The sequence below is a fragment of the Macrotis lagotis genome, chromosome 1 (genome assembly GCF_037893015.1).
Source record: "Macrotis lagotis isolate mMagLag1 chromosome 1, bilby.v1.9.chrom.fasta, whole genome shotgun sequence".
Lineage (NCBI taxonomy): Eukaryota > Metazoa > Chordata > Mammalia > Peramelemorphia > Peramelidae > Macrotis > Macrotis lagotis.
Window position 1 is genome coordinate 246,432,507 of NC_133658.1, and position 26,449 is coordinate 246,458,955.

Here is a 26,449-nt window from a genome sequence, read left to right on the forward strand (position 1 = left end):
GTTCATCTGAAAGGCTATCAACTTAATTTAGGGATTGGAAACTAACAGTATGAGATGTTTAGAAAGAATAACTCTATGAAACTTAACAAGACTGAGAATATAACCATCTATAGGGAGAATATCTCTCTGGGTACTGCTTTCCCTGTGTTCACATTTCCCCAGACCAAAAAAAAAAAAAAGGTTAAGAAAATTGGAAATAGACCTTTGATACTGGCAAACCAATGATACTCTGCCACCCAACTACCCCTCTTCCCTCTCATTACAGCTGAGCCTATTTCTTCATTTGAATTCAGAATCTTCCCATTCTAACAATGGTAGGAGGCAGATGCCTATGCTAAGTACTGACAATTCTCTTAAATCTGTGTAAAAGGCAGGGGAATCAGCTTTGTCACAGCTGTTTTTGTAAATCTGAAAATCTGAGAGTGTGGACCACATCCAGCCCTGGGGCCCCTGAAAGGCTTTTGAGCCTCTATTTCTGGGGCAGGGGTGGAGTTGGAAGGTAGAGTTACTCTCAGCAGTAGATCAGAAGTAAGACCTCTTCCTCTGACAGTGGTAATGCTGCTGGGTTCATTTCAGGCCTAATTGGATGTCAGACCATATTAGGGTTTTCAATTTGAGGAGCCTCTACATCCCAGAAAAAAATGAAGTGTTCCTTCTGATAAGAGAGAGGTGATGTATTCAGGATGCAAAATGAGACATATATATATATATATATATATATAAAGTTTTGCTTAACTATGCATTTTTTGTTACAAAGTTGTTGGTTTTTTTCTTTTTCATTGGGGGGAAAGAAAAAATAGATTTTTGTTTCTTGAAAAAAATAGTTAAATAAAAAAAGATTAAGGGTCATGCCTCAAATTGTAAGAACACTATTAGAGTCTCCTATAGCCAGGTCTTAGTCAGTCACTGCCTGTTTTAGCCTCTGAACCCAGAGCTGAGTGAGAGAAAGGGCAGAATGAGGATAAGGATGACACATGATGCCACTTTTTGCTTTGACCTAATGAGCTTAGTTATTTCATAACAGACTCTAGATTTTTTTCCCTTCCCCAGAAACTGAACTAGGACTTGAGGAGAGTCCTAGGAGAGTCCTAGCACAGGGACATCAGTGGTAGGGTCCTGGAAAAGGCCTATTCTGGAACTACTGGGAAACAAGAATCACTGCTTTCAATATCTTAAAAAATTGTTTTTTAATTTGATTTCATTTTTCAATTAACAAGCATTTGTTTTTTTCTTTCTCTTCTATCCTTCCAATTTTAAAAGAAAAGAAAAAGAAAATCCTTGTAATAAATATGTATAGTGAAACAAAAAAAATTCCTATTGTGTCCATGTCCAAAAATATATATTAAAATTTTCCTTTTTGGGGGAAAGTGAGCCAGAGCTGCCATTCTCTAGCCTCTGCTTTTTCCTCAACCCATACATAGAATTTCCATGGTTATTTTTGTTACCTGCAATTGATAACCTAGACTAAATAACCCATTCCCCAGGGCTGTCCTTGAATCTGATATGCTATGGATGTCCTCAAGTCCACTTCCTGAAGCAGCCTGCAAATGAGCTAATACCAGTGAATCCTGGTCAATGGTCAGAAATGCTTCCCATTTTTCCTTTATACTCAGTGAGCCTCCAATGATCTGGTAAAGATGACACAGACTGCCACTGAATTTGAAATATGTATTTTGCAAGGATGCCCTAAGCATACAGAAAGTAATATCCTCTTCTGACTTGTCTACATCCACATGAGCAGGTTCTCTTGGCCAGATGAATATATATTTCCATGAACCTTGTATATCACTCAAAAGTGATGTATAAATTTGTTTTTGTTCAGTTAATAGTTCAAGTAAACTAGAAACGTTATTCTTACAGTGAATTCTGTTGTGAGTAAATCATCACCCACAAATTTATTATGTTTTTGAAAATTGAAATTTTCATATACAGGGTGGTTGAGACATGTATGTATTCTCTCCAGCTAAGCATGATTGTGACTGGGAAGTTTTTTTTTTTTACCTTGGGGCTCCATTTAGCCTCATGACTGTGCTTTGGGGAAGAGCAACTGCAAGATGTCCCCTAAGAAAGTTTCATTCCTTGGGCTGGTTTGTGTACTAAGAGCTGGTTTCCTTTGCTTAGTGAAGGTCTGGAGTTAAGACCAGAGACTCACTCCTCAGCTTGAGTCCTTTATTGCTATTGAAAACTGATGGAGCAAGAAGGAAAGAGTTTTGGTTCAGAAGGAATGAAAACTTGAGGGACTAGAAGCTGAACTGAAAGCTATGAGCCCCAAAGGAAGGAGTGTGACATGTACTCTCTGGTCCCTAGTACCATTTTGTTTTGCTATTGGGAGACAAGCCCCAAATTGCATTGGTTCCACTTGGATTGGGGTTAGATGTGGCCTTTTGCATTCACAAACATGACACTACAAATAAGAGTATTTATGAATTTCCCCTACTTGTCCCAAGTGCCCCTATCCAGATTGCCACAGCTATAGCTCCAAACCTGGCACTATCCACTGCCTTGTCCTACCCATTGGGAAAAGCCTCTGGAGAAGACCACCCAGACAGTGATGGGGGAAGGGAGAGGAAATCCTTCTAAAGCAGACCCCAGCAGTGACCCTGGCATTGGGATTAGACCCCTCCTTTGGCTCCTCTCTGTCCTCACAGCAATCTATTATTCTCTGCTCACCTACATAACATGAAATGCTTCTCTCAGCCTTAAGTGAGCCCACAGCTGTTGTTTTCATGCTCTCCATTCCTTTTTCTCCTCTCTCAAGATGGGTGACAATCTTTACATGGTTTGGGATATTTTTTATTTCATTCATGTTAATTCAATTCCAGATTTCTCTTCTAGCCTTACTCTGCCACTCTCTGTTTTGAATCATTTGTCTTTCACTGAACTAATTACTTTTTGCTTCCCCCTCCCTCCATTTCTACCTCCCTCCTGCTCTTTCCTGAAATTCTTTTCATCTCTCTCTCCATCATGCTCTGTCACCTCTCCACTTTTCTCTATCTCTTCAATGTTTTCTTTTTCTACTGGAATCATTTCTTTTTTTTCTCCCTCATTCTACCTCTCTTTCCTTCCTCTGTCTCTTTCTTCCTCTGTAGGAGCCTCAAACCACCGTTATCCATAACCCAGTGGACGGGATTAAGGTACTGCTGCCTCTCTTTCCTTCTCACCCTTTTGGGAATTTCTTTTTTTTTTCTCTTTTGTTATTTTGGACCCAGCTAGTTGGGATCACTGTGTAACTGTGCTATTCCCCTGCTTCTCTCTCAAAGCAGACTCTGGGCTCTATGGTTTTTGCATTTCTCAGTGTCTTTCTCTGAAACCTCAAGGGTTTTGAAAAAAAGATCCAGTTTGGGTTGGTTAGTAGTTAGGAGGTTGTGTTGCTTAACCCAATTGGCCAACAGTGGGGGAAGTTCCAACTACTCACCTCCCTGATATCATGTTCTCCTTGAGAGTACAGAATAAACAACAGGGCTAAGGAGAGTGTTAAAAAGCCCTTAGAAATCTCAGTATTGGTTAGAAGGCGTTGTACTTCTGGGGATCTGAGTGCTGCATTTGGAATCAAGGAGACCTAAGTTCAAATCTTGTCTCAGATACTTACTAGCTAGATGACTTTAATTTCTTAGCCTTAGTTTCCTCATCTGCAAAATTAAAATAATGATAGTACCTGTGTCAGGATTGTTGTGAAGGTCATATTAGGCAACATATAAAGCACTTTGCATACTTAAAGTGATGTAGATATGTTGTTATTATTATTATTAATTTCCATCTATCCTCCAATGAATGACACAGATCAGTGCTTAAGAAAAGGAACTTAGCATTTGGGACTCCTCAGGGCTGTTTTAATGAATATAGCCCTTCAGGTGTCAAGTCAACAAGCCCTTTCATTTATAGGGCTAGGGGCTGATTCATGGGTGATTCCATAGTCTCATAATAGAGAAGGTAACTAGTAGTTCCTCACCAAGATAGAGGATGGGCCTCCTCCCAGACCTGTGTACACTGTGCTATCCCCCTGCTTCCTTCTCAAAGCAGACTCTGGATTCTATGGTCTTTACTTTTATCAGTGTCTTTCTCTGAAGCCTCAAGGGTTTTAGAAAAGGATCCAGCTTGTGTTGGTTAGTAGTTAGGTAAAGCCTCCAAGGCCTCAATGATCTCCTGGTCTTTAGAGATGGGCTCTTAGGGAGTTGAATCCAGAATAGCTTGGGAGTGAGTTAGAGAGACAATGGGGAAAGTAGTAGGGTGCTTGGATTGACTGAGGGAAGCAGCACCATGCCTGGTCCCTCCCCCTCTGCTCATATACTTGTGTCCACCTCGGACAAGCCCACTCTCCTGCCCTCCAGTGTTTTCTACTAAAGAGACTCCTTCTTCCTGTCCACTTCTGCTCCACTCTGATCATCAACTCATGTCAGCGCATTGGCATAACCATTCCAGGGGAGGAAGCCTGAGCCTTGTGGGGGTGGGGTGGGGGTTCTGCTTAGGTGCTAGCGCAACAGGGGGCCTTCTCTCTCCTGGTGCCACACTGTCTGGCTGGCAGGCCCACAAGTACTCCCTCAGGAAGGCTCATCCTGCGTGGCAGGCAGTGGGGTGTAATATTAAGGACAAGTGGATTTGGAGCCAGAGAACTGGGGCATTTGAATCTAGGCCCTGATGCTTGCAACCTGGGAAGCCCTTCCCCTTGTTTGGGATCTCTAGAGTGAAGTGATTGGAATAGAATTTCAATCGCCAATTGTCTTGTAGAGGAACTTCTAAAAGTAAATGGTGAAAATGATGACTAGTCTCAAGCTGCAAGCATGTTCCAGTCCCCAACTCCTTTATCATCTAGCTGTGTGTGGTATTGGTTATCTCCTCCTGTCTCTGGGCCTTATTTTCTTCTTGGATGAGAAGAGGCTTGGACTAGATGGGCTCCAAGGTCCCTTCCACAGCTATATAATTCAAGGAAATTGTCCTTTTTTGAATGAGGTGTTCTCCGGGGCACATGCATGCGTGTGGGTGTCTGTGTCTCTCTCTATGTGTTCTCTGTAGTCTTTTTTGCCTGTTGTTTTCTGCAAGGAGGACTCTTTTCTCAAGGGTGACCTCTACACCAGAAGGAGAGGAGGGGAGCTGCCTCCTCTTTGTTTCCTGTGACTGAGGTTAATCATCAGTTATTAATCAAATATCTACATCATGCCAGGCTCTGTATTAAGCTTGGGGTTTAATGAGAATGAAGATTGACTAGATCTGGTGTCCGCCTATAGTGGTTGGATTGGCTCAAAAGAAGCTTTGTCAGGCTATATGTGGCACTGAGGTCCTCCTTCTGAGAATCCCTCCTCCCCTGAACCTGCCCACCCAACCTCCCTCCCAGCTTCCTGAGTTCATCATACAGGGACTGGAAGTTCATCATTTCTCTGCCTCCCTCTGGGCCAGATCAACCCCACTAGCATAGAGTGGGGCTCTGCTTTTCTGGAAGCTACTTCTTCCCCACTCCCTTTTACAAGAAAGGCATTGTGATATAGTGGAAAGAGTGCTAACCTTGGAATCAGGATTACCCAGGTTTGAATCTTATCTTAGACATAGTCTAGGTGTGTAGCCCTGGACAAATCACTTAAATCTCTCTGAAACTCAGCTTCCTTTTCTATAAAAGAGATATTAATAGCCACTCTTTCACAATCTTGGGGTTGTTATGAGACTCAAGTGAGACCATGTGTGTAATGCCAAAAGCTATATACAAATGAAAGCCATTATTATTTTAGAGAGATAGTACAAGTACTTTGTGACAAGGGGGTGATCCACTGAACCACTGGGTTTGTTTGAAGACCCCAAGAAGTCTGCACTGATGTCTGACTGAGGAGAATACTAAGCCAGGACCATTTTGAAAAAGACCCAACTCTTTCTCTGTCTTTTGAGTTTCCCTCATAGATAACCAAAACATTAGTTATAAAAAGAGTTTTGGAGCCACAGGGGAAATTCAAGAGACTCCTTAGGGATCTTGTAAAACCAGAATGGAATTCACACAGGTACAAAGAAAAAGACTTCAATGAGGGGGGCAATACCAGGAGAGATGCTTTTCCGAAGCATTTCTTGTCCTTTGTGTGGGTTGCAGCATATTGCTGCAAATTTCGGCAACTTTTCTATCCCTGACAGTTAATGGGAGATTTCCCTGCCATTTCTGGGGAGTTGTAAGCTCACAGAAACATAGTCATATCCAGATTAGCCAGAAAGCACACCCAATGAAAAGGATGCTCTAGTAAATTGAGTTTTCTGGTTAATTGAATGTTTTGTCCTTTTTCATTTCAAGCCTTTTATTGAGAAGTTCTAAAACATCCACTTTGCTGCCTGAGCAGTAGAGGCTCAGTGAATGTATCTGTCTTTTGATACTCCTCACAGTCATTATCCTAAACCTCAGTTCTGCTCACCTGGGAGCCTGTGTGGGGTTCTTTCATGGTTATAAATATAAAATGTGGAAGAGGTTGAAGCTGGTGTTTCTTGATTCTTAAGGCATTCTCTGAAAATTATTGGGGATTTTGTTTAAAATAGGCCAATGTTTCAAGGGTTTCTATCAGCGTAATAGGCACTCTGTCCACTGTACAGAAAATAAGTGTTGCTTTCAGTGCCCCATGACCAACACCCCGATGAGTACCTTTGACCTTAGGTGAGCTGGTCCTCAGGAACCACACAGGTTGCTGCCAGGTCTGCACTCAAAATGGTTCCAGTGTGGTATAACCTGTCAGAGCTTCTTTATATTCTATTGGCACAGCCTTCCAAAACACAAGCTCACCCCTACACTACAGTGAAGTACCAGAAAGGCAGGATGTTAGTGGAGGGTGGCTGTTATCCCAAATGTTGCTGCTCTTGTTTCAGAATTCCTGTCATTAGCCTGTTTCTTTGCTATTTGCTTCTCTTTTCAGAAAGATGAGGTTCTATTTAGCTACTCTATTTTATGTGCTGTCCTCTGTCCAGTCGTGTGTGTGTGTGTGTGTGTGTGTGTGTGTGTGTGAGAGAGAGAGAGAGAGAGAGAGAGAGAGAGAGAGAGAGAGACAGAGCCATTTGGTGAATGGCTCAAATTCTTCTGCACAACGTACAGAGATGGGAGGTGGGAGTGGAGAAAGAAGGGAAGATGCTGGGAGGTGCTTCAGACCTAGGGGGAAAAAAAGCTCATAGCTTTGCTATACACAACTTTTCCAAGATCTGTTAAAATGTGGGCATTGCTCTGTGAAGTTTCAAGGAAAGAGGCTTGGATTGGAGTGGAATCTCACAACAAACCATGAGTGATTCTTCTCCTGATGGGAACCTTAGCCAGGGACAGGCCTCATCCAGAAGAGGGCTGCTTTTTATCTTAGTTGGAGATCACTCAATCCTGTCTACCAGCTCTTGGGGGCTGCTCCAGCTCTGTATCCTCTGCTGCCCCTGGACCCTCAGGGGCCATTTCCCTAATGGATACCTCTTGTCGAACACTTTCTCTTCTGTTTCTCTCATCTGTTCCCTGTGTACTCCCTCTAGGAATCATCAGACAGCACCAACACCACCATAGAGGATGAAGACACCAAAGGTAAGGCCCCTCAGCTGACCTTCCAGTGGCCAGTTAGACAGGAAGGGTCAGAGACTTGAAGCTCTTGAAGAAAATTAAGAGGGTTGGAAATACCTTGGACTCTGGCCTGATTCAAAGGAAGAGTAAGAAAAGCAGGCAAAAGTAAGAAGCCCCTATGAATGAAAGACAAAAAGAACAGAATATAGGCTGCTCTGAGTCACCTTCCATTTAGACTGTAATTATAAAATGGGACTGAGAAGGCCCTGTAGCTGCATCAGGGTGTCTGAGTGACATGTGCCAACCTAGCAATCCCAGACTCAAAAGAGGCAGCAGAGTGATTTCAGACTGTGACAAAGTTAGCCCAAACCAAAAGTTTCCCTAAATTCTACTGTTACTCTCTATCTGCCAATACCACCTAAGGAAGCAGAGAGGTCCCTATTGAGAGCATGTTCTCACCTATTTGCCCTCTCTCTGGCATCCCTTTGTGTAGTCTCTTCCATCCAATGGGTGCTTACTAAGCAGGTCACAGGAAGTGTGAAGTGTTCTAGGAAGAACACTTCCAAAGACCTTGATTTAAATCTCCTCAAATCATCTCTCTTCCTTAGGCCTGCTGGAAAAAGAGGGGGTTAGGCTTGATGGATGATCCCTAACACTGCATTTCAAGCGTTAAATGCTAGAAACTATTCATTTCAGCTACACTTCTGGGGTGCGTTTCCTTGCTCTCAAGCAGGCAGGTCTTCCCCGATGTCCCCACCATGCAGCCCTAAAACCAATCACCTGAAGGCCTTTCCCAAAAGCTTTCTTCCCCTAGACCCACCAGGGTAGCTTAGACCTCATGGCAATAGCATCAGGTTCCCATTTCCTGGAATCCTGCCCAATGTTCTCAAGATTAATAACATTAGAAAAGCCTTCTGCTGCAGTGAGGGAAAGGAGTATTGGACTGATTTTCAGGATATGGGGCTTGTGTTTCCATTTCCACCATTTGCAACCTGAATGATCTTAGGCCAATTGCTTTGAGTACATTTCCACATCTATAAAATATGGATTATAATATTTGTACTGCCTGATTCCAAGTATGTTACAGGTAGTGGAAAAGCACTGGGCCTAAAGTCAAAAGAACCAGTTTACTAGCTGTATGATCCTGGGCAAGTCATTTAACCCTGTTTGCCTCAGTTGCTCCACTCCAATATCCCTGCGAAGAAGACCCCATGGATAGTATTAAAATCTCAAAAGTTATGGCATCAGAAATTGAGACTCTCAGGTCAAAGGTCCTAATGTTCTGTGGTCCACAGGATCACCAAGAATTGGACACAAATGACCAATCACCTCAAAGTGTAGTCAGGTTCTAGTGAAGTAACATATATATATATATATATATACATATATATATATATATGTATATATATATATAAATTAATAGGCAAATATTAAACAATTACTATAGGCCAAGTGATATGTGAAGCATTGGGATTTCAAAAACAAAAGTGGAAAATACCTTCCCTCAAGGGTCTGTATGTTCTATATGGGAACATATAAGTTTTCTGAGAAATATACAGAAAAATGCTTCATAAGCCAGGAAAAAGTCACGTAAATGATTAGCTTCCTATAACATTGTCCTATATTCCTATAACATTGTCCAGATAAGATACAAAGACACTTTGTAAATTGTTACATCTATACAGACCATAAGATGTACCTAAACCCCATTTTTACATTTTTTATTTCTTTTCCAACCATAGAGTATTCCCAAATCCACATCTATTTGAGGGAACTTTTACTGTGACATCCAGCCTAAAAATCCATTCTCTGATCCTTTGCCAATTGCATTGTTCTGGGACTATCCCATTACAAAAGCCAGTCTTCCTCCTGATCAGAGCTGGGAAGAGGGCGATACCTAGTAACATATAGGCAGTTAGTCACAAGGAGTCCCTGAAGGAATCACTTGTACCTGAAGGCAAGAGCTACAATAGCAAAGAAGGGCATCAATAGGCAGTCAATCAATCCTCTGGCCTCATCTCTTAATGGCCAGGAAATAACCAATGCCAGCTTCATTCAAATCTCCCTTTAGGAGAAAACCAAGGCCTCTAAGAGCTGATGGGGAGGAAGCTGGGGTCTAGGAAGTTGACTCCTTGATTTGTTCCTGGAAAGGGTATAGGGAAACCTGCTTCAGGGATCACTCCTCAAGCATGGTTGGTTGCAACACTCCTAGTTTAGAAGGCTCTGCCAACTTCTGTCACATCTCTGCTATTAGGTTAGGGGTAAGGCCAAGGGCTTTCATTAAGAAAATTTCTTTTGTGCTAGGATCATAGAACTGAGAACTGGGAGGGATGGGAATTATTCATAGTCATAGCTTTAGAGCTGAAAAGGACCTTAGAGGTCTTCTAGTCCAAGAAAACTGAGGTCTGTAGAGGGGCAGTGACTTGGACCCAGGTCATCTAGGTGCAGATCTAATGTGTTTTTTTTTTGCCACTGACTCTAAATACCATAGAATTCTGATTCTACCCTCTCCCACCCCCATATCTTCCAGGCTCCAGTATTCTCTCCCATTCCCACCACCCCATTCCCAATGCCCATTCTTTTACCACAGCCTTGGAGGGAACATCTTCTCTCCAGGATCAGCCTCCATGATTCACACCCTGTAGCCCTCAACTTCTTCAACAAAGTCATGGCTGATGGTGGGGGCAAGGGGAGATGGAGGAATCAGGCCATGGAAGAGACAGACTGTCAAGAAATTCTAATTCAGCTCTTCCACCCTTGGTTGGGTAGTCTTAGACAAGTCACCCAAACTCCCTGAAGTTCCATTTTTCTCTTATATCAAATGGAAATCATAATGTTTGTATTGTCTACTTCACAATACTGTTGTGAGGATCATGGAAGATATAATATTTACCACGTGTTTTGCAGAACTTAAAGCCAGTAGTAGTGGTAGCGATAATAGGCAAAGAAGGAGAAAGAAATCAGGCTGAGTTCTTGAAAAAGCCTGAATTGTCCATTGTCTCTCTTGAGGTTTTTCCTGTTTGTATTTCACTAAATGGTGTGGGCCAGTATGGGGTGGAAAGCATACTTGTTTTAAAGTCTGAGGACCTAAGTTCATATCTCAGCTCTTTTATATTGAGATAATTCACTTTCCCTCTCTGGATCTCAGTTTCCTCAACTGTAAAATGAGGCAATTGGACTAAATGATCCCTAAAGGTCCTTCCCTTCTAAGACTAAAATCCTATAATCCTTCTGCCCTGGTCTGGGCAGCTTCTCCCCCTGGAAGGAGCCTCTCTCTTTTCCAAATAAAGACTACAGGAAAGTGGATAAAATCAATGGTCCTTTGAGAATTTCCCTAATGAAGAAGTATAAAAGAGCATCAAACCACATCTGAGACACTTGATCACTTTGGGCGCAAGGTGACTAACAGGGGAACAGTGACATCATGGTCCTTGAGTTCATGTTGTATGAGGATTAGTTGGAAGAGTTAGGTATGCTTAGACTGGAGACAAGAAGACTCCGGGGAGACATGGTAACTCTCTTCATATATGAATGAGAAGCTGTCAGATGGAAGAAAGATTAGTCTGTTCTATTAATCCAGAATCAGGAACAGTCAGTGGCCATTGCAGAGATAAATTTAGGTTTTACTGTTGGGGGAAAACTTCCTATCAGAGAGTGCATCCCAGCCCAAAGGGGAAATGGGTTACCTCAAGAGAGGTAACCTGCTCTTCTTTGGGGATCTTTTGGCAGAGTTTGAATAACCTTGTTGGACATTTTTTTAATGAGAATTCCTTTTCAGAGATGGATTGGATTAGTTGGTTGCTAAGATCTCTTTCTACTCTGAAATTCTGTGATTCGGTGAAGACTATCTTATTATTAGATATTAGAAGTCCAACTGGGATTTAGAGGTTGGTCACTCCCTCACTCCCTCATCTCTAGGGCCCAGCTGGGTTAGGGATCCCAGGAGGCTGGGTTCAGACTCTACCTTTGTCTCCCAACTGTTCTTATCCTTCCCTGCATTTCTCTTCTCTCACTTTTTTCATTCTTTTATACATTTCCAACCCCTGGCCATCTCATCCTCTGCTCCTGCTTCCCTGTTCACTCTCTCATTTGTTTCACCTTCACCAGTCCCCAGGATCTCTGATATTCTAAGCTCGGTGAGAAGGGGTTCAGGGGCCCCAGAAGCTGAGGGGCCCCAGCCAGCCATGCCCCAGCCATGTCCGTCTCCATCTCTCCTAAGCTCCCTGCCTGTCCTATGTAAGTAGTTACTACCCTCCCTCTGGTGTCTTTAGAATTGGTGCTTCTATCCAGTCCTCTTCTTCCCTATGGGGTTGGATGATCATTAAGGGAACTTCTGAAGAAACCCAGAGGTTCCCTCACTCTTTGGGAGCTGTGTGAGATTAGGGAATCCTATCGAACAGGATGTTTGTCTTGTGCTGCCCTAGAAACCAAAAAGAAGCACAAACAACTTTTCCAAGCAGGATTGTGTCTTACCTGGAGGGGTGACAGGAGCAGAACTGAGGAGGGTTTCTCCAGGCCCTAGCACCTGTGTACCTAGGGAGACACCTGGCAACTGATTATAGATGTTAATCAAACTATTTTTGTTCCACACGAGACAAGAGGTCTTCCACTAACCTTCTGGGCTCCCTGAGAAGGAGAGGGAGAGGAGTTTCTACTTTCTCAGTGACCCTTTATTTTCCCTTCTACTAGATAATGTCCTTAATTCCCAGAGTCCTGTTCCAACTCTTCCAGGGGAGAGTGAAGCGATACTTGCCCTCTCACCCCAAGGGTCCACTTTCAATATGAAGCCTAGGGTCCTTAGCTTGGACTCTATACTCTCACCCCTTAATCCTTTTCTTGAGAGGTGAAGAAAGAGTAGGAAATAAGTAAATCTCACCGCATTCTGCATGCCCTTTGGCTAGGGTTCCCTGTGGGTCTGGGACCAGGACCTGAAGGGTTTGGGGTCTACTAAATATCAAGTTCCAGTTATCCCCACAGACTCCTTGTTTCCCACTGGCCCTCAGGTCCCAAGCAAAGCCACCCAGAACTAATTTCGGTCTTGCTTGCTCTTTCCTGCCTTCCCAATCTGCGCCTCCCTCTGGATGTCTTTTTCTGCTCTAGACTTGTATTCACTTTCTCATCTGTTTCACCCCAGCCCCCAGGATCTCTGACATTCTAAGCCCAGTGAGGAGGGGTTCAGGGCCCCTGGAAGCCGAGGGGCCCCAACCAGCCGTCCCCCAGCCTTGTCCGTCTCCGACTTTCATGAGTCCCCTGCCATTCCCATGTAAGTAGCCAGCCCCCTCCTCGGGGCCCTGCTGCTGCTGCTGCTGTGAATGACCGGGACAGACTAAGTCAGCTATACCCACAACTCATCCCAGCTTCTCTTCGATGGCCGCTGCTAACGCCTCCTGCGTGCTTTCCTTCTAACCTTTGCCCAGGCTTTCCAGTGGGGGCCCCAGACTAGACCAGGAAGGTGCTCTTGTCCGCCTTGAGGCACTGTCCTAACTCCCATGGGCCTGTTCTAGTCCCCAAACTTAACCCAGCTTTGCCTAACCATGACTCACCTTCCCTCTCCCTGGCCTATTGGGATGTCTCGGCCTTTACAGTTAGAGCTCTCCAGCCAACCTCAGCCTGCCCTGTACTCTTCCTACTGTCCTGTCCCCAGCTTGGAGACCCCACCTCTGGGCCTGGCCCAAAGAATGATCCAAGGAAGGTTCCTTTTCAGGAATGACTCAGAGAGATGGGTTGTAGGGAATTCCTGGGATGGAAGGAAAAGACTCCCACCTTCGCCCTCAGCTTCAATAACCCCCTGGAGTAGCAGAGTGGGAAATACAGCCTATGTACAACTTGGCCTGATCTTCCAAAAAGCTGGAAAATGGGATAGGAAACAAGAATTACACATCCTTTCCCATCCTCTTCCCTCAAGTTCCTGAAGTCAGAAAGACCTGAATTCAAATCCTTCCTGAGATACTAAGTTTTCTGAGTCTCAGTTTCCCCATCTCTAAAATGAAGGGATTGGATTAGATGACCTCTCAGGTCCCTTCCAGCCCTGAATCTATGATCCTGTGACTTCCTAAAGGGGAAGGGCTTTCCTGAGGCCTTCCCTCCCCCCCCCAAGCTCATGTTGTCTGAACCTGGAATGCTGAAGTTGAGTTGAACTTGGTAGATGTTTGGGCTAATATAAATAATTTCCAGGGCAGAGGACTCCTTGGTTCTTTTTTTTATCTCCATTCATCATAGAGCTAAAGCAACCTTTATTGTCAGGAAATTTTTCTTGATCTCTGGTCCAGTCTCTCTTGCCTTATTAGGGAGAAAGAAAACTTTCTTCTCTGTGGGACCCCTACCCCACTTTATACAATTGGTGGGTACCTGATTGGGGGAAGGATTAAAAATCAGAGTGGTTTGTCAACTGAATCCTCTTTTTAGTGCACCTCAGGAATGAAATAGTTAAAGAAGTCCTGTGGCTTAAGTTTATACAGAAGCTAATCAGTATTCTTGATTTATGTTAAATCTGGAGTGACAGGACTTGAATTCAAATCCTGATTCAGCTACCTCAGTTTCCCCATCTCCAAAATGAAGGGGTTGGATTAAATGTAACTAGTTTCCTGCATGTCCCTGGCCTCATTTTCCTCATCTTTCATGAGGGGTTTGAACTAAGTGGGTCCTTTCTATTATTCATTCAAAAAATCTTAGTTTTTTTGGTCCATATTTTCATATTTGAATTAGTTTAATTGGAGGGGATAGGGGAAAGGTATACATTTAAATGTGATATACAGAGAAGAAAGGAAATCAACTGTTCATTTCCGCTTGGAGTAAGAGACATCCTCTTACTGCATGTCCTCATTTGCCTTCATTGGGTGTCCCTAGGTCCAATATAATTCACCATCCTGGCAAGCACTCTCCTGGGTCAGGGGATGCTCCCACCTCCCTGCTACTCTCTAACACTCCATCTCTAGAAGGCTCTTGGAACTTGGTTCTGATCAACGTGTGGCATCTTGCTCTCCTACTTGGACTGCCTTTGAAGCTTGACAGATAAATTCTGCCTAACACCCAAATAATTTCTTCCTTCCTTCCTTCCTTCCTTCCTTCCTTCCTTCCTTCCTTCCTTCCTTCCTTCCTTCCTTCCTTCTTCCCTCCCTTCCTTCTTCCCTTCCTCCCTTCCTCTCCTCCCTGTCCTCCCTCCCTCCCTTCCTCCCTCTTCTCCTTTCCTTCTTCCTTCCATTTTCCTTCTTCCCTCCCTCCCCCTCTCCCTCTCCTCCTCCTCCCCCTCCCCTCCCCTTCCCCTCCCTCCCTCTCCCCCTCCCTTCTTCCCTTCCTCTCCTCCCTCCCTCCCTCCCTGCCCCCCAGCTTGGCTCCCCGTGCCCACCCATCCGTCCTGTCCTGTCCTATTTGCACTCTCCTCCCCTGTGTCTTGTTCACCATCTTGTCTATTTCGCCCCAGCCCCCAGGATCTCTGACATTCTAAGTCCAGTGAGGAGGGGTTCAGGGACACCGGACGCTGAGGGGTCCCAGCCAGCTGTGCCCCAGTCCTGTCCATCTCCATCTCTCCTAAGCCCCCTGCCCACCTCATGTAAGTAATTGTCTTTTAGGTGGTCCTGCTTGCTGCTTTGCTATAAGGGCAAGCACTGGTATTCAGAGGCCAGCCATGGCTTTTCCATCTGTGAGACAGTGGAGTGGGGACAGGGAAAACCAACCAAGAAGGGGCTGGGCACCAAAGAGGAGTGATGTCAACTAAGTCTTTGTCTTCATATTGTTGTTTCTGGGTGCATGTGAGGAGGATGGAATGGATCCCAAGATCTGGGGTCTATTACCTTACTTTCTAAGAGGGTAGTTAATACTAATGGAAAGAAGATGCTTTAAATTTGCATGTGCTTTATGTACACGTTATATGATTCCAGTGGAGTGGGGGGGGGGGGTTGAATATAACCAGAGGGTCAGGCCAGTATCTGAGAGTGGGGGAACCACAGTCTCCCCAGAAAAACCATGGACATGTCATGAATTCACAAAGTGTAGAAAACAGTTATAGGATCAGAGAATCACAGAATTAGAGCTAGGAAGAATCTTAGATTCAATCCATCTGATTTTATAGATGAGGAACTAAAGACCAGAGGGGTTGAGGGACTTATCCACATAGGGAGTAACAAGGGCAGAATTTGAACCTTTGTCCTCTTTATATCAGAGTCAAGGTCTTTCCAGGGTATCACACTGCCTCTTATCAGATCCATGGAGCAAACAGAAGTGAAATCTAGGGAGCAGGGTGAATTTTATGTGTTGGGATTGGGGTGGGGTCATGTGGTGCATATAGGGATGCAGTGGAATAGAAGGTGAGTTCTGGTCACTCTGAGGTGGGAGGTCTGGCAACAGCAAGGCCGGAGTGCCAGATTTGGGGAAGCTAGAGAAGTCTCTGGTAAAAGAGATGGGAACCCAGGTTGGGGCAGTTCAGTAAATCTTTGGTATAATGTATTGTGGATGCCACATGATGATTAAGGCTTGGCCTTCAGGTAGGAAGCCGAAATTGTGCTAGAGTTCCCTTCCTTGCCAGTGACCCAGAGCAGTCTGGGAGTTGAGCCTGGGTTGTTTCCTGGGCCACCTCACATCTCTGCAAGTCTGGTGCCTGCCTGCTTGCCCTGAGCCATCCAGAGCGACAGTATCACTTACAGGGATGGATGACAAGATGAGGCACCGACAGCCACAGGGAAAACACCAGGGACACAAGCAGAGCTGAGATGCTCTCCGATAAGGAGAGCTCACGACAACAGGGGAGACCAAAGCACGGGGGACAGGGGACAGGAATGGCAGGGCGGTCCTCAGGTAAGCTCCCACTCTGGAGGAGATTTCATAGGGAATACTACCAGAGAGGGCTAGCCCAGGGCTGGCCAGGGCCCTCCTGTTGCTCATGGTGCTGCCAGGGAATCCTGAACTACAAGGGCATATCCTCCCCTGGGGCGCCTAAAATTAGAGGGTAAAAGAGAATCTCATGGTGGGGCTTGGGGCTGGGATTAACTTGCTTGGTGCCAAGATCCAGAATGGACCAAGGATCTGGAGTCAATTCCCCTTGAAAGATGGGGAGCCCTGGTGCTTAGTACCAGACCTGGCCCATATTCAGCAGTTGATAATGGCTTTTTAGCTGACAGGACTTCCCAGAATCTATAGAGTTGGTGAACAGAGATTATTTACAAAAAGGGAAGTAAGAAGTAATAGACAAAGGTTATATGGACTGAGAAAACAAAACTGGGGAGGGAAAACAGGAGGGGAAAAATATGTGCTAGGTAAAAGGGAAAATTTTGAAGAATAGAACTGTGCATTCACATTTGATAAGGAAGGCAAAATGTGGGGGAAGAGAGGGGGGAGTGCCATCACTTATAGTACCCTTACCAAAAAGAACATTGGTTGGGGGGGCGGTGGTGGTGGTAACAGCTCCTTAAACCTGCCAGATGGTAAAGCATCAAAGAAAAATGAGGCTGAAATGAAATGGAAAGTAACAGAATCCCAGGCAGGCAGGAGAGCATTAGTGGATTGCCTGGCTGCCCAAAGGGAAAGGAAGGGATAAGTTTCACCACCAAGATGAGTGCCCAAGACACTCGGATCTCCTAGAGTACTAGAGACATGGCAGAGGTGATGCAACAGCAGAGAGATGCACAGAGGGCAGCCTTGGTGATGGTGGGCCTGCAGTAGTCTGAGATGGAGGAGGAGAGAAACAGTCCCTCAGAGAACTGATCTGCAAGAACAGAGACAAGATTGGAGTACTTTAAAGGAATCTGAGCTCCTAGGAAGAAGAGAAGAGGGGAGGGAGTCTAGGAAAAAGATAGGGAAAGCTCTGAGACCAGACCTGCTGAGAAGGCTGACAGGGAATGGCCATTTCAGCATTGCCCTGACACCAGGTGCCATATCTGTTTTATGTTTCCAGAATACTATAGAAAGAATGCCTGTAGGGTTCTGCCACCTTGGCTGGGTTTCGCTGTACAGAAGCTGTGGGGAGGGGTAGGCAAGACAAAGGAGAAGTGAGAACCTGCCCCAGGATCTCTGAGGCAGGCTTTCTGTTGTAGAACTAGGAATTCCTATCTATTCCTTAGAGGTAAGAGTGTTTTGGAGACTCAGTACTAGGGGTAGACATGGTACTTTACTCTTGATTTGACTAGGGAAAGTAAAGGCATACAAATGTGTAGAAGAGTGCTGTTGAGATGATAATTATAGACCCAGCTGAAAAGGACCTAAGAGTCTATCAAAATCAATCTCTGCATTTTACAGAAGAGAAAACAAAAATCCATGGAGGCTAAGGGCCTCTAAGGTCATTAACAATAAGCATCAAAAGAGAAATTTGAACCCAGACCCTTAGACTCCTAAACCAGAGTTCCTTTCCACATTGCCTCTAAAATTAACAATTCACTTTTAAAAAGTTTTAGGTTTTCACATTTATTTAGCTTTAAGTTTTTAACGTACTTTGGATATGTTATCTCATCTGGGGTTAGTAGGAGTGAATTGGGGAAAATCTGGTATTAACTGGGCAAAGATTCCTGTAAAAAAATGTCCTGAGAATTAAGACTTCAAATGTAGGGGTGGGGGTGGAGTGAGGAGTTGGGGGTTGAGGTGGGATACTACAGAAAAGATATGGTTAGGAATACTGGGCATGGAGGTGGTTTGGTTCTTTAGGAATTAATTTGGCAAAGCTTAAAAACAAAGGAGAAATCTGTAGGGACATAAGAGGGCTGTAAGGGTTCACTATTAACAGTAGTGTGACAAACTATGAGGAATCAAGAACCCTGGGTAGGAAAGGGACTTACTCTTATACCTGTTCCTGAGGTCCAGCATTAGTCCCTCACTCTTGTTCATTCTTCCTGAACAAAGGCTTTGCCTGACATTCCTCAAGACTCCTAGGGCACCCTATTTAATATCTCTCTACTACTGTTTTGTCCTCCTTTAGCCCAACCTGGGGGAAATTATGAACAAAGATGGGCTTTTTTATGCCTTTTGCATTATACTTGTCTCTACCAATAGATTGTTAGGTCCCTGAGGGTAGGCAAAATGAGCCCATAGTGGGTCCATAATAAATAATGGTTGATTGATTGGTACAAGTTGCAAAGAGAAATATTGAGGGTTGATGAAAAGAAAATCTCACAATTTAGAGGTATCTAAACAATTTGATACCTAACAATTCAAGATATCCAGAACAATTAGCATACTTAATAATTTGAGGTATGCAAAAGTGGAATGGACTGTCTTGGGAACTATTTGGGAGTGAGGACCTTACAGGAGATCTTCAAGCAAAATCTAGATGGCTATGCTTGGAGTGGATTGTGGACAAGAGTCTTGTTTAGGTATGGATTGGACTAGGTCACCTCTGCAATCTTTTCCACTTATTATCTTCTAAGATTCTATCTTTCCACTTAGCTCATGTGGAGACTGGACTTTTCAGGGGAGTCCCTAGCATATAAAAGAGAAAGAAGATAATAAAGGAACAGAATTTGTAAAGAAATTTAGGGAACACAATGAACAAATCACAAAGCACAGATATTTTTCCCTAAGAGATCCCTAAAGTATATTTAGGGGCTAGCAAAATCTTCCAGTTGTGTGATGTAATTAAAAGAACATTGAATTTGTTTTAGAGGACCTGGATTATGTGGCCTTAGCCAAATCAGTTTTCCCTCTTAGGGGGCCTCAGTTTTTCCCATCAATAAACTGCAGGGGTTGGACTGGATCATCTGTAAGGTTTAAAATTCCATGCTGTGTTTTAGCCTGATCTCACACCTGGCCATTTGTCATTTTGCCCATTTTTTTAGTGTCTTTTTTTTAAATGTTATTTTATATTATTTTTTTCAATTATATGCCAAGACATTTTTCAACATTCATATTTTTGTAAGCTTTTGAGTTTGAGTGTTTTTTCATTGATAACAGCTGATAATGGTATTTCAAAATTTGCAAAGTGCTTTACACAGATTATCTCATTTGATCCTCCCAACTCTAAGGTAAGTGTAATTATTATCTCCATTTTACATATTAGAAACCTGGGGCTTAGGGATGTTAAGTGATTTGTCCAGTGTTTTCTCTTGTTCTTTGAAGCTGATGTCCTTCGGGATTTCCCCACTGGGACTTTCAGTTTTACAAACTTGGCCAGGCTTTCAAGATTTTTACCCAGATTAATCTCATGACTCATGACTTATATCCAGAAACCTTTATACAGGGATTATGATAGGGCACACTTGGGCAAAGTAGAGTATCACTTCCCACCCATTATAAAGGAAAGGTCATTTACTCACAGGAATAAAGAAGGCAGGAGCTTTGAGGAGATAAGTGGATGGAGAACCTTGAGATTCATGATTCAAAGTTTAGAGAATATAGGGAATAGGGTACCTCAGACCCAGAGAGAGCTAAGACAGAGTGAAAGCATCTAGAAGAGGAAAAAAAGATATGAGACCAAAAGGTAGGGCTGAGAAGAGGGAAAAAAGAAAAGTCTGCAGCTAGATCAGAGATAATCTAGAAAACATTTTACAAGTGTTGGAAGTAAAATGTGGAACAGGAAAGCTGTTTGCAAGTGTCTGAAAGGCTATCTTGCGGAGGACCAGTTAGATTTATTTAGACTCAGAGGAAAGAACTAAGAACAAATGGGTGTATGTTGCAAAGAAGCAAATTATTAAGCTTCTTAATAATTAAACCTAACCCTAAATGGAATCAATAGGCCATAATTGTTGGTCTTCAAAAAAAGGCTACATCAATGCTTATTGGGTGGTACTTTTATTAGGTATGAGGCTAGATTGCCAATGAGGTCCCTTCCTCTGATTCTTCTGAATTCCCCTAAAGAGATTAAGTTACCTATGGTCAGAATTTTTGAACTCAGGTCCTTGAATCCAGTTCATTCAATCAATGAAGATGATGTTGATGATTTTTGTCCTTCGTTCTCAAAGAAGACCATGACATCAGGGAGGTGATGCCATGGCAAGCACATGAGATGAATTTGAGTGAGAGAATGCTGGGCTAAGACATCAACTTCACTTTCTCTTCCAGAACCATCTGGAATCCAGTGGCCAGATATGAATCAGAATAACTGGAGATGGTCTTGAATTCAAGGCAATCACAGTTGATTGACTTGCCCATGTCACACATGTTACAGTGTCACAACTAGTGTTATTTTACTTTTCTTTGCCTTGTTTCCTCATTTGTAAAATGGGAATAAGATAAAAGAATATTTAAAAAAACAAAAAATCATCTTTGTAATCCTTAAAGTGTTTAATAGAAATGCTAGTTATATCATAATTCTGATGGTGAGATTATATTGTCACTTCTATGGAGATGACACAAATCTATTTTTTTAGCCTTAGTCTGTATCTTGAACCCAAAAACCTGCATCACCCAGGTTGACCATTTTAACATTAACTTCAGCCCTCCCCTTCTTCCCACCTTTTTCTTTGTCTCTCTCTCTTTCTTTCCCCCATTCCATATATCTAATCAGTTTCCAAATCTTCTCATTTCTTTTTCTCAAGCATGTCCCGTCTCTTCACTCACACAGCTGCCACTTTAACACAGACACTCATTACCTCTTGCCTGGTCTGTTGCAATAGCCTTCTAATTGGATTTCTGGTTTCAAATCTCTCTCCACTTCAGTACATCCTTTACTCAACTGCTGAAGTGATTTTCCTAAATTGCAGGTCTGACCATGTCATCCCTCATTCAATAAACTTAAGTGGTCTCCTGGATCAATGACAAAGCACTTCACAACCTGATCCCTTCCTACCTTTTTCAACTCCTCATACTCTACTCTCTTCCATATACATTATGTTCCAAATATCCTGGCCCATTTGCTATTCCTCACACACCCTTTATTTCCCATATCCATGCCTTTGCAGCCTTTGTTCCCCAAACATGCCATGGTTTTCCTCCCAACTTCCATCTCTTAGAACCCCTTCCTTCCTCAGATCAAGCACCACCTCATCCAGGAGTATTCTGCTATTATTTTCCAGCTACTAGAACCATTCTCTATTGGTCTTGCATGTTTTAAATGTATATATTCTCCCATTAGACTGGTTGGTTGAGGACAGATGATTTTTTTTTTAATCCCCAGGACTAAGAACTGGTATTCAGTCAATATTTAATAAATGTCTTTTGATTGATTGGAGTCCCTTATGGAACCTTTTACTTTTCTTAGTTTTCTTATTTATTAATTAGAAAGTTGGACTAAGATACCTGCAAAGTCCCTTTCAGTTCTAAATCTGAGTCTTAAAAAACAGATTCAAAACTTGTTATGATGGTGGGTGATCTTAGAGGGAGGGCAGCATGTTCTGCTTTCTGTGTCCCTGGGGATTGTCTTTCCACAGAGGTTTCTCTATCTTCCTGACTCCTGCCTGGGACATTGTAGGTGCTCCAAAAGACAGTGATGCCTAAGGGTTAGGGTTACTGATTATAATAGCACTCTGCTTTTGCCTAACATTGCTCTCTCTTCTCTTCTCTCCACATTTTCTTCCCTTTACTCATTTTTTCTTTAATCACCTCTACTCCTTATTTACCTCCCCCACTTCCTCCCTTCCTGCACTTTACCTACCCTTCTCTTCTCTTGACACCTAAGCCATCCTTGTTTAGAACCCATTTTATCTTCCTCTTGGTGCCTTGTTCTCCCCTCTCTGACCCTTAACTCTCCTCTCCTGCCCTGCCTAAGACCTACATTGGTTTTAAAGGGACTCTGAAGAATACAAAACAGAATCCAATCCAGCCAGCATTTATAGAAGACCTACTCAGCTAAAAGCGCAAATAGGAATAAAAGACTACATTAGAAGTTTTGATCTTGGGGCAGCTAGGTGCAGTGGATAGAGCACTGGCCCTGGAGTCAGGAGTACCTGAGTTCAAATATGGCCTCAAACACTTAATAATTACCTAGTTGTGTGGCCTTGGGCAAGCCACTTAACCCCATTGCCTTGCAAAAAACCTAAAAACCCCCCCAAAACAGAAGTTATGATCTTGGGGCAGTTAGGTGGTACAGTGGATAGAGCACTGGTCCTGGAATCAGGAGGACCAGAGCTCAAATTCAGCCTTAGACACTTAATACTTACTTAGCTGTGTGACCTTGGGCAAGTCACTTAACCCCATTGCCTTGGGGGAAAAAACAAACAAAAACAAAGAAATTATGATCTTTCCATACCTTCCCTGAACCTCCTGAGAGGCATCAAATGTCTGAAGTGGCACCTCTGGTCCAAGTGGTCCCCTTCCGGTTCAAGGAGCTCCCCCCCCCACCAAAACTTAATGGACCTCTATCCTTTTCACCCTCTTCATCTTCTCAATCGGCACTTTAAAAAATACTGTATACATAGCTTTATCTTAAGCAGGGGGGAGATACAAAGTTGAGGTCAAAACACAAAGGGAAAACAAGGTAAACAGAAAAAGAGTTGACTTTGGAGTTAGGGATCCTGTCCTCATTTGTAAATTGAGGGATTTGGACTGGATGATATTAAAGGCCCATTCTAACCCTAAATGCCATAGACCCCTTTTTTTGGAGGGTGGAAATAAAGAAAATAAGGTCAGATGCATAGTGTGTTGACTTGACTCCTCTACCATATTGCCTGACTATAAGGCTGGCTCCTTTGGAAAGACTTGCCAGCATTCCATTCCCTGAAGCATTCAAAATTTATTAAGTACCCCGCCCCCGCTAGCCGCTAGAGCTACAAAGACCAACCCCCCCAAAACCCCAAGCATTCCCTGCCCTCAATGAAATTGCATTCTATTAAGTAGTCAGAAAGCTACATAAATCAATGCGATTCCATCTCAAAGGAACTCATGGGGGGCAAAAAAACTCAAATTAGGAATTAAGACCAGGATTCAAGTCCTAACCGACAGCTGTGTCATTTTGAATAATTTACTTAATCTCTCAGTTTTTTTTAATCTCTAAAATGGAAACGGTGATACTTGCCTTGAACATTTCCTAACATTGTGATAATTACAAGAGATATTACATGTGGAAACTTCAGTGGCATTATTGGCTAATAAATTTTTTGGTTTATTTTGTTCTGTGGAAAGAAGAGAGACTGGGTCTGGGAGACAGGGTTATTGGCATCCTTTTGCTCAGATCACCACTATCCAAATCTACAGGAAGGTACAGTTCCCCATATGTCTTTTATTCTGTGCTTTGGCTCTGAGCAAACCTGACCTAGGGTTCTAGAGGCCTGGGATCCAGTCATAAGGGAGAAATGCAAAGGACAGACTGTATAGACACTCATAATCTATACTTCAGGTTAGCAAGGGGGGTTTTAGAGCATGGCTGTAGAGGCAAGAATAATGGAATTGGACATCAGAGGATCTGAATCTAAATTCAGGTTTTTACTGTCTCTGCCTTTGGACTAAATTATTCTATTCCTCTGGGTCTTGATTTTCTTATGCACAAAATGAGTCTTATGGCTCAGGTGACTCATAAGGTCCCTTCCAGCTGTCTCTAATACTGTGATCCTTGCTACCTGTGGGACCTTGGATAAATGATTCCCTTTTCTGGGTCTTAGTTTCCTGAACTATAAATCAGAAAGTTGAACTAGAATGCCTACAAAGTCCCTTGGCCCCTTCCAGTTCTAAATCTTAGAATCATGTAAATTGGATTCAACTGTTGATGGTAAGTGATGCTGAAGAGAGATCAATGTCCTTTGCTCCCCATGACATGGAGGACTGTCTTTCTGGAAACCGAAACTGAATTTGTCCAGAGTCAGCATCTGGAACAAAGAACAGAAGAGGCCTTGAGTCTGAAAATCAGTAAAGTTCCATCACTATTTATGTAAAAAGGAGTGATGCCAAGGATAGATTTAGATAGGGAGAGGCTGGCATATAGAAGACCAGAAAGAATACAGTTGTAATTCAGCTATGAAGTATAGAAGTGGAGAGAAAGGGAGTCTTGAGAGCTTTTTTGGAGGAAGAATTGGCAGGACCAAAATAAAGAAGATGAAGGATAGGGATAAAGGAAAGATTTTTACCTAATTTGGGGATAGGGAAGAGATGAAAAATTCTGTTTTGAACATCATACATTGAAAGTGCCTATGGGGGGGGGCAGCTAGGTGGCGCAGTGGATAGAGCACTGGCCTTGGAGTCAGGAGTACCTGAGTTCAAATGTGACCTCAGACACTTAATAATTACCTAGCCGTGTGGCCTTGGGCAAGCCACTTAACCCCACTGCCTTGCAAAATCGAAAAAAAAAGAGTGCCTATGGGACAACTAGGTGGGACTGTAATAGAAGATAGCTGGAAATGTACAATTGGCACTTGAGAGAAATTAGGGTTGGAGATGTCACAGAAGTCATCCATATGGAAGAGAGGAAGGAAGATATAGAGGAAGTCATAAGAATTCATGAGCTCTCAGAGCATAGAAATAAAATAGGGCCATGGACTTTGAGGGAGAACCAAAATTGGGGGCAAAAGGAGGAACAATTCACTTCAGACCAGCAAAAAAAGTGACCAGAGAAACACAGGAAGAAAACCAGGATAATCATACTACAAAAACCAAGAAAAAGGAGAATTGCAAGGGGGGTGTTACTGTAAAGAGATCAGACTGAGTGAAGAATCATGGAGAATGAGGTTGTTAGCCACCTTGAAGAGTGGTTTCAACTGAACGCTGGAGGATTAAGAAGGAGATAGTCCAAGGAGTTAACAACATGATGAGGCAGCTCCCAAAACTGATGCAATCTTGACTTGAACAAGAGAAACAGGACTTCCAGGATTAAGAAGGTAGTAGCCCTTCCTTTTTCCACACTGGATAGAACACATTGGCAGTACTGTTGTTCAAGTCCTAGTGCCATCATATAGGAAGGATGTTGATATGCTGGAGAGCAGTGAAGGAAAAACAGAATGATTAATATCCTTGAATTCATGCTATCTGAGCATCAGTTAAAGAAGATGAGCTTGGTTAGTCTGAAGAAAAGAAGAATCCAGGATTCTGTTTTCAAATGTCTTAAAAATTTTCTTGTAGAAGACAGCTTAGATTTATTTTGTTTAGCCACAGAATGAAGAACTAGGAACAATGGGTGAATGTTTGCAAAAAGACAAATTTAGGTTTAGTTTCAGGACAATCTACTTAACAATTATCCCAAATTGCAATCAACTGCCTTGGGAAGTTGAGGATTCCCTGTTATTGTAGGGATTTAAGCAAAGGTCAGATGGGCAGTTATTGGATGAATTACAGTGGGGTTCTATTTTGATATGAGTTGTACTAGAGAGCCATTGAGGACCCTTACTCCAATAAGGAAACTAAGACCTGGGGAAACCATCTCATCTTTGGTCATACAGGTAGTCAGGAACAGAACCAGAATTTTTGAATTCATGTCTTTGAATACAATGCTCATTCATATTTACTTATTCCCACAAATGTTCTTCCACACCAATTATCCTTCTCCATCTTATTTTGATACCTCCAAATAACCAGGGTCTTAGAAGTGGTCGGTCTCTCTCTCTCTCTCTCTCTCTCTCTCTCTCTCTCTCTTAGTTCAAATCTGACTTTGCTAGCTGTGTGACCCTAAGCAAGTTATTTAACCTCTCCCTCAGTTTCTTCAACTGTAAAATGAAAGAAATTATAGGACCTTCTTCCAAGGGTGGTTGAAAGGATCAAATGAAATAATATTTTTAAAGCACTCAGTACACTGTTTATTTCCTTCTTTCCATCACATATGGACAAGTAGACTATCTATCCATGTGACCTTTGGGGAAAGTCACTTTACTTCTCTGGGGGAGTTTCCTCATCTGTAAAATGAGAAGGTTGGAACAGCTGATCATCTTTCTTTTTTCCTTCCTTTTTCTTCTTTTCCTTCCTTCCTCCCTCCCTTCTTCCTTCTTTCTTGGTCGGGGAATGGCAAGTGCCTGGGCTTTGGCCTTGGCCTTGTTTCTATAAAGCTGACACAATTTCCCCCCAAACAACATCATTGTGGAAGGGCTGGTCTATACCATCAGGCACTGAGCTGTTGCCATGAGTTGGACACTCTGGGGCCTGAGTTTCCAAGTCATGACTGCCTGCTATGAAGAGCCTATGCTGGCT

The 26,449-nt window shown here is 43.1% G+C and overlaps 1 protein-coding gene across 23 annotated transcripts in view; it reads left to right on the plus strand.

Annotated features, from left to right (window-relative positions):
* Nucleotides 1-26,449, plus strand: part of CAMK2B (calcium/calmodulin dependent protein kinase II beta) — a 285,827-nt gene that overhangs the window by 244,839 nt on the left and 14,539 nt on the right. For 6 of the 23 annotated variants that reach the window (XM_074210093.1, XM_074210089.1, XM_074210092.1 and 3 more), the window contains one exon: nt 7,465-7,513. In XM_074210093.1, the coding sequence (XP_074066194.1) occupies nt 7,465-7,513 (49 nt within the window). Of the gene's footprint in view, nt 1-3,089; nt 3,135-7,464; nt 7,514-11,596; nt 11,726-12,623; nt 12,753-14,909; nt 15,039-26,449 lie in introns of all 23 variants that reach the window. The other 17 variants (XM_074210077.1, XM_074210080.1, XM_074210076.1 and 14 more) reach the window with 5 other exon arrangements.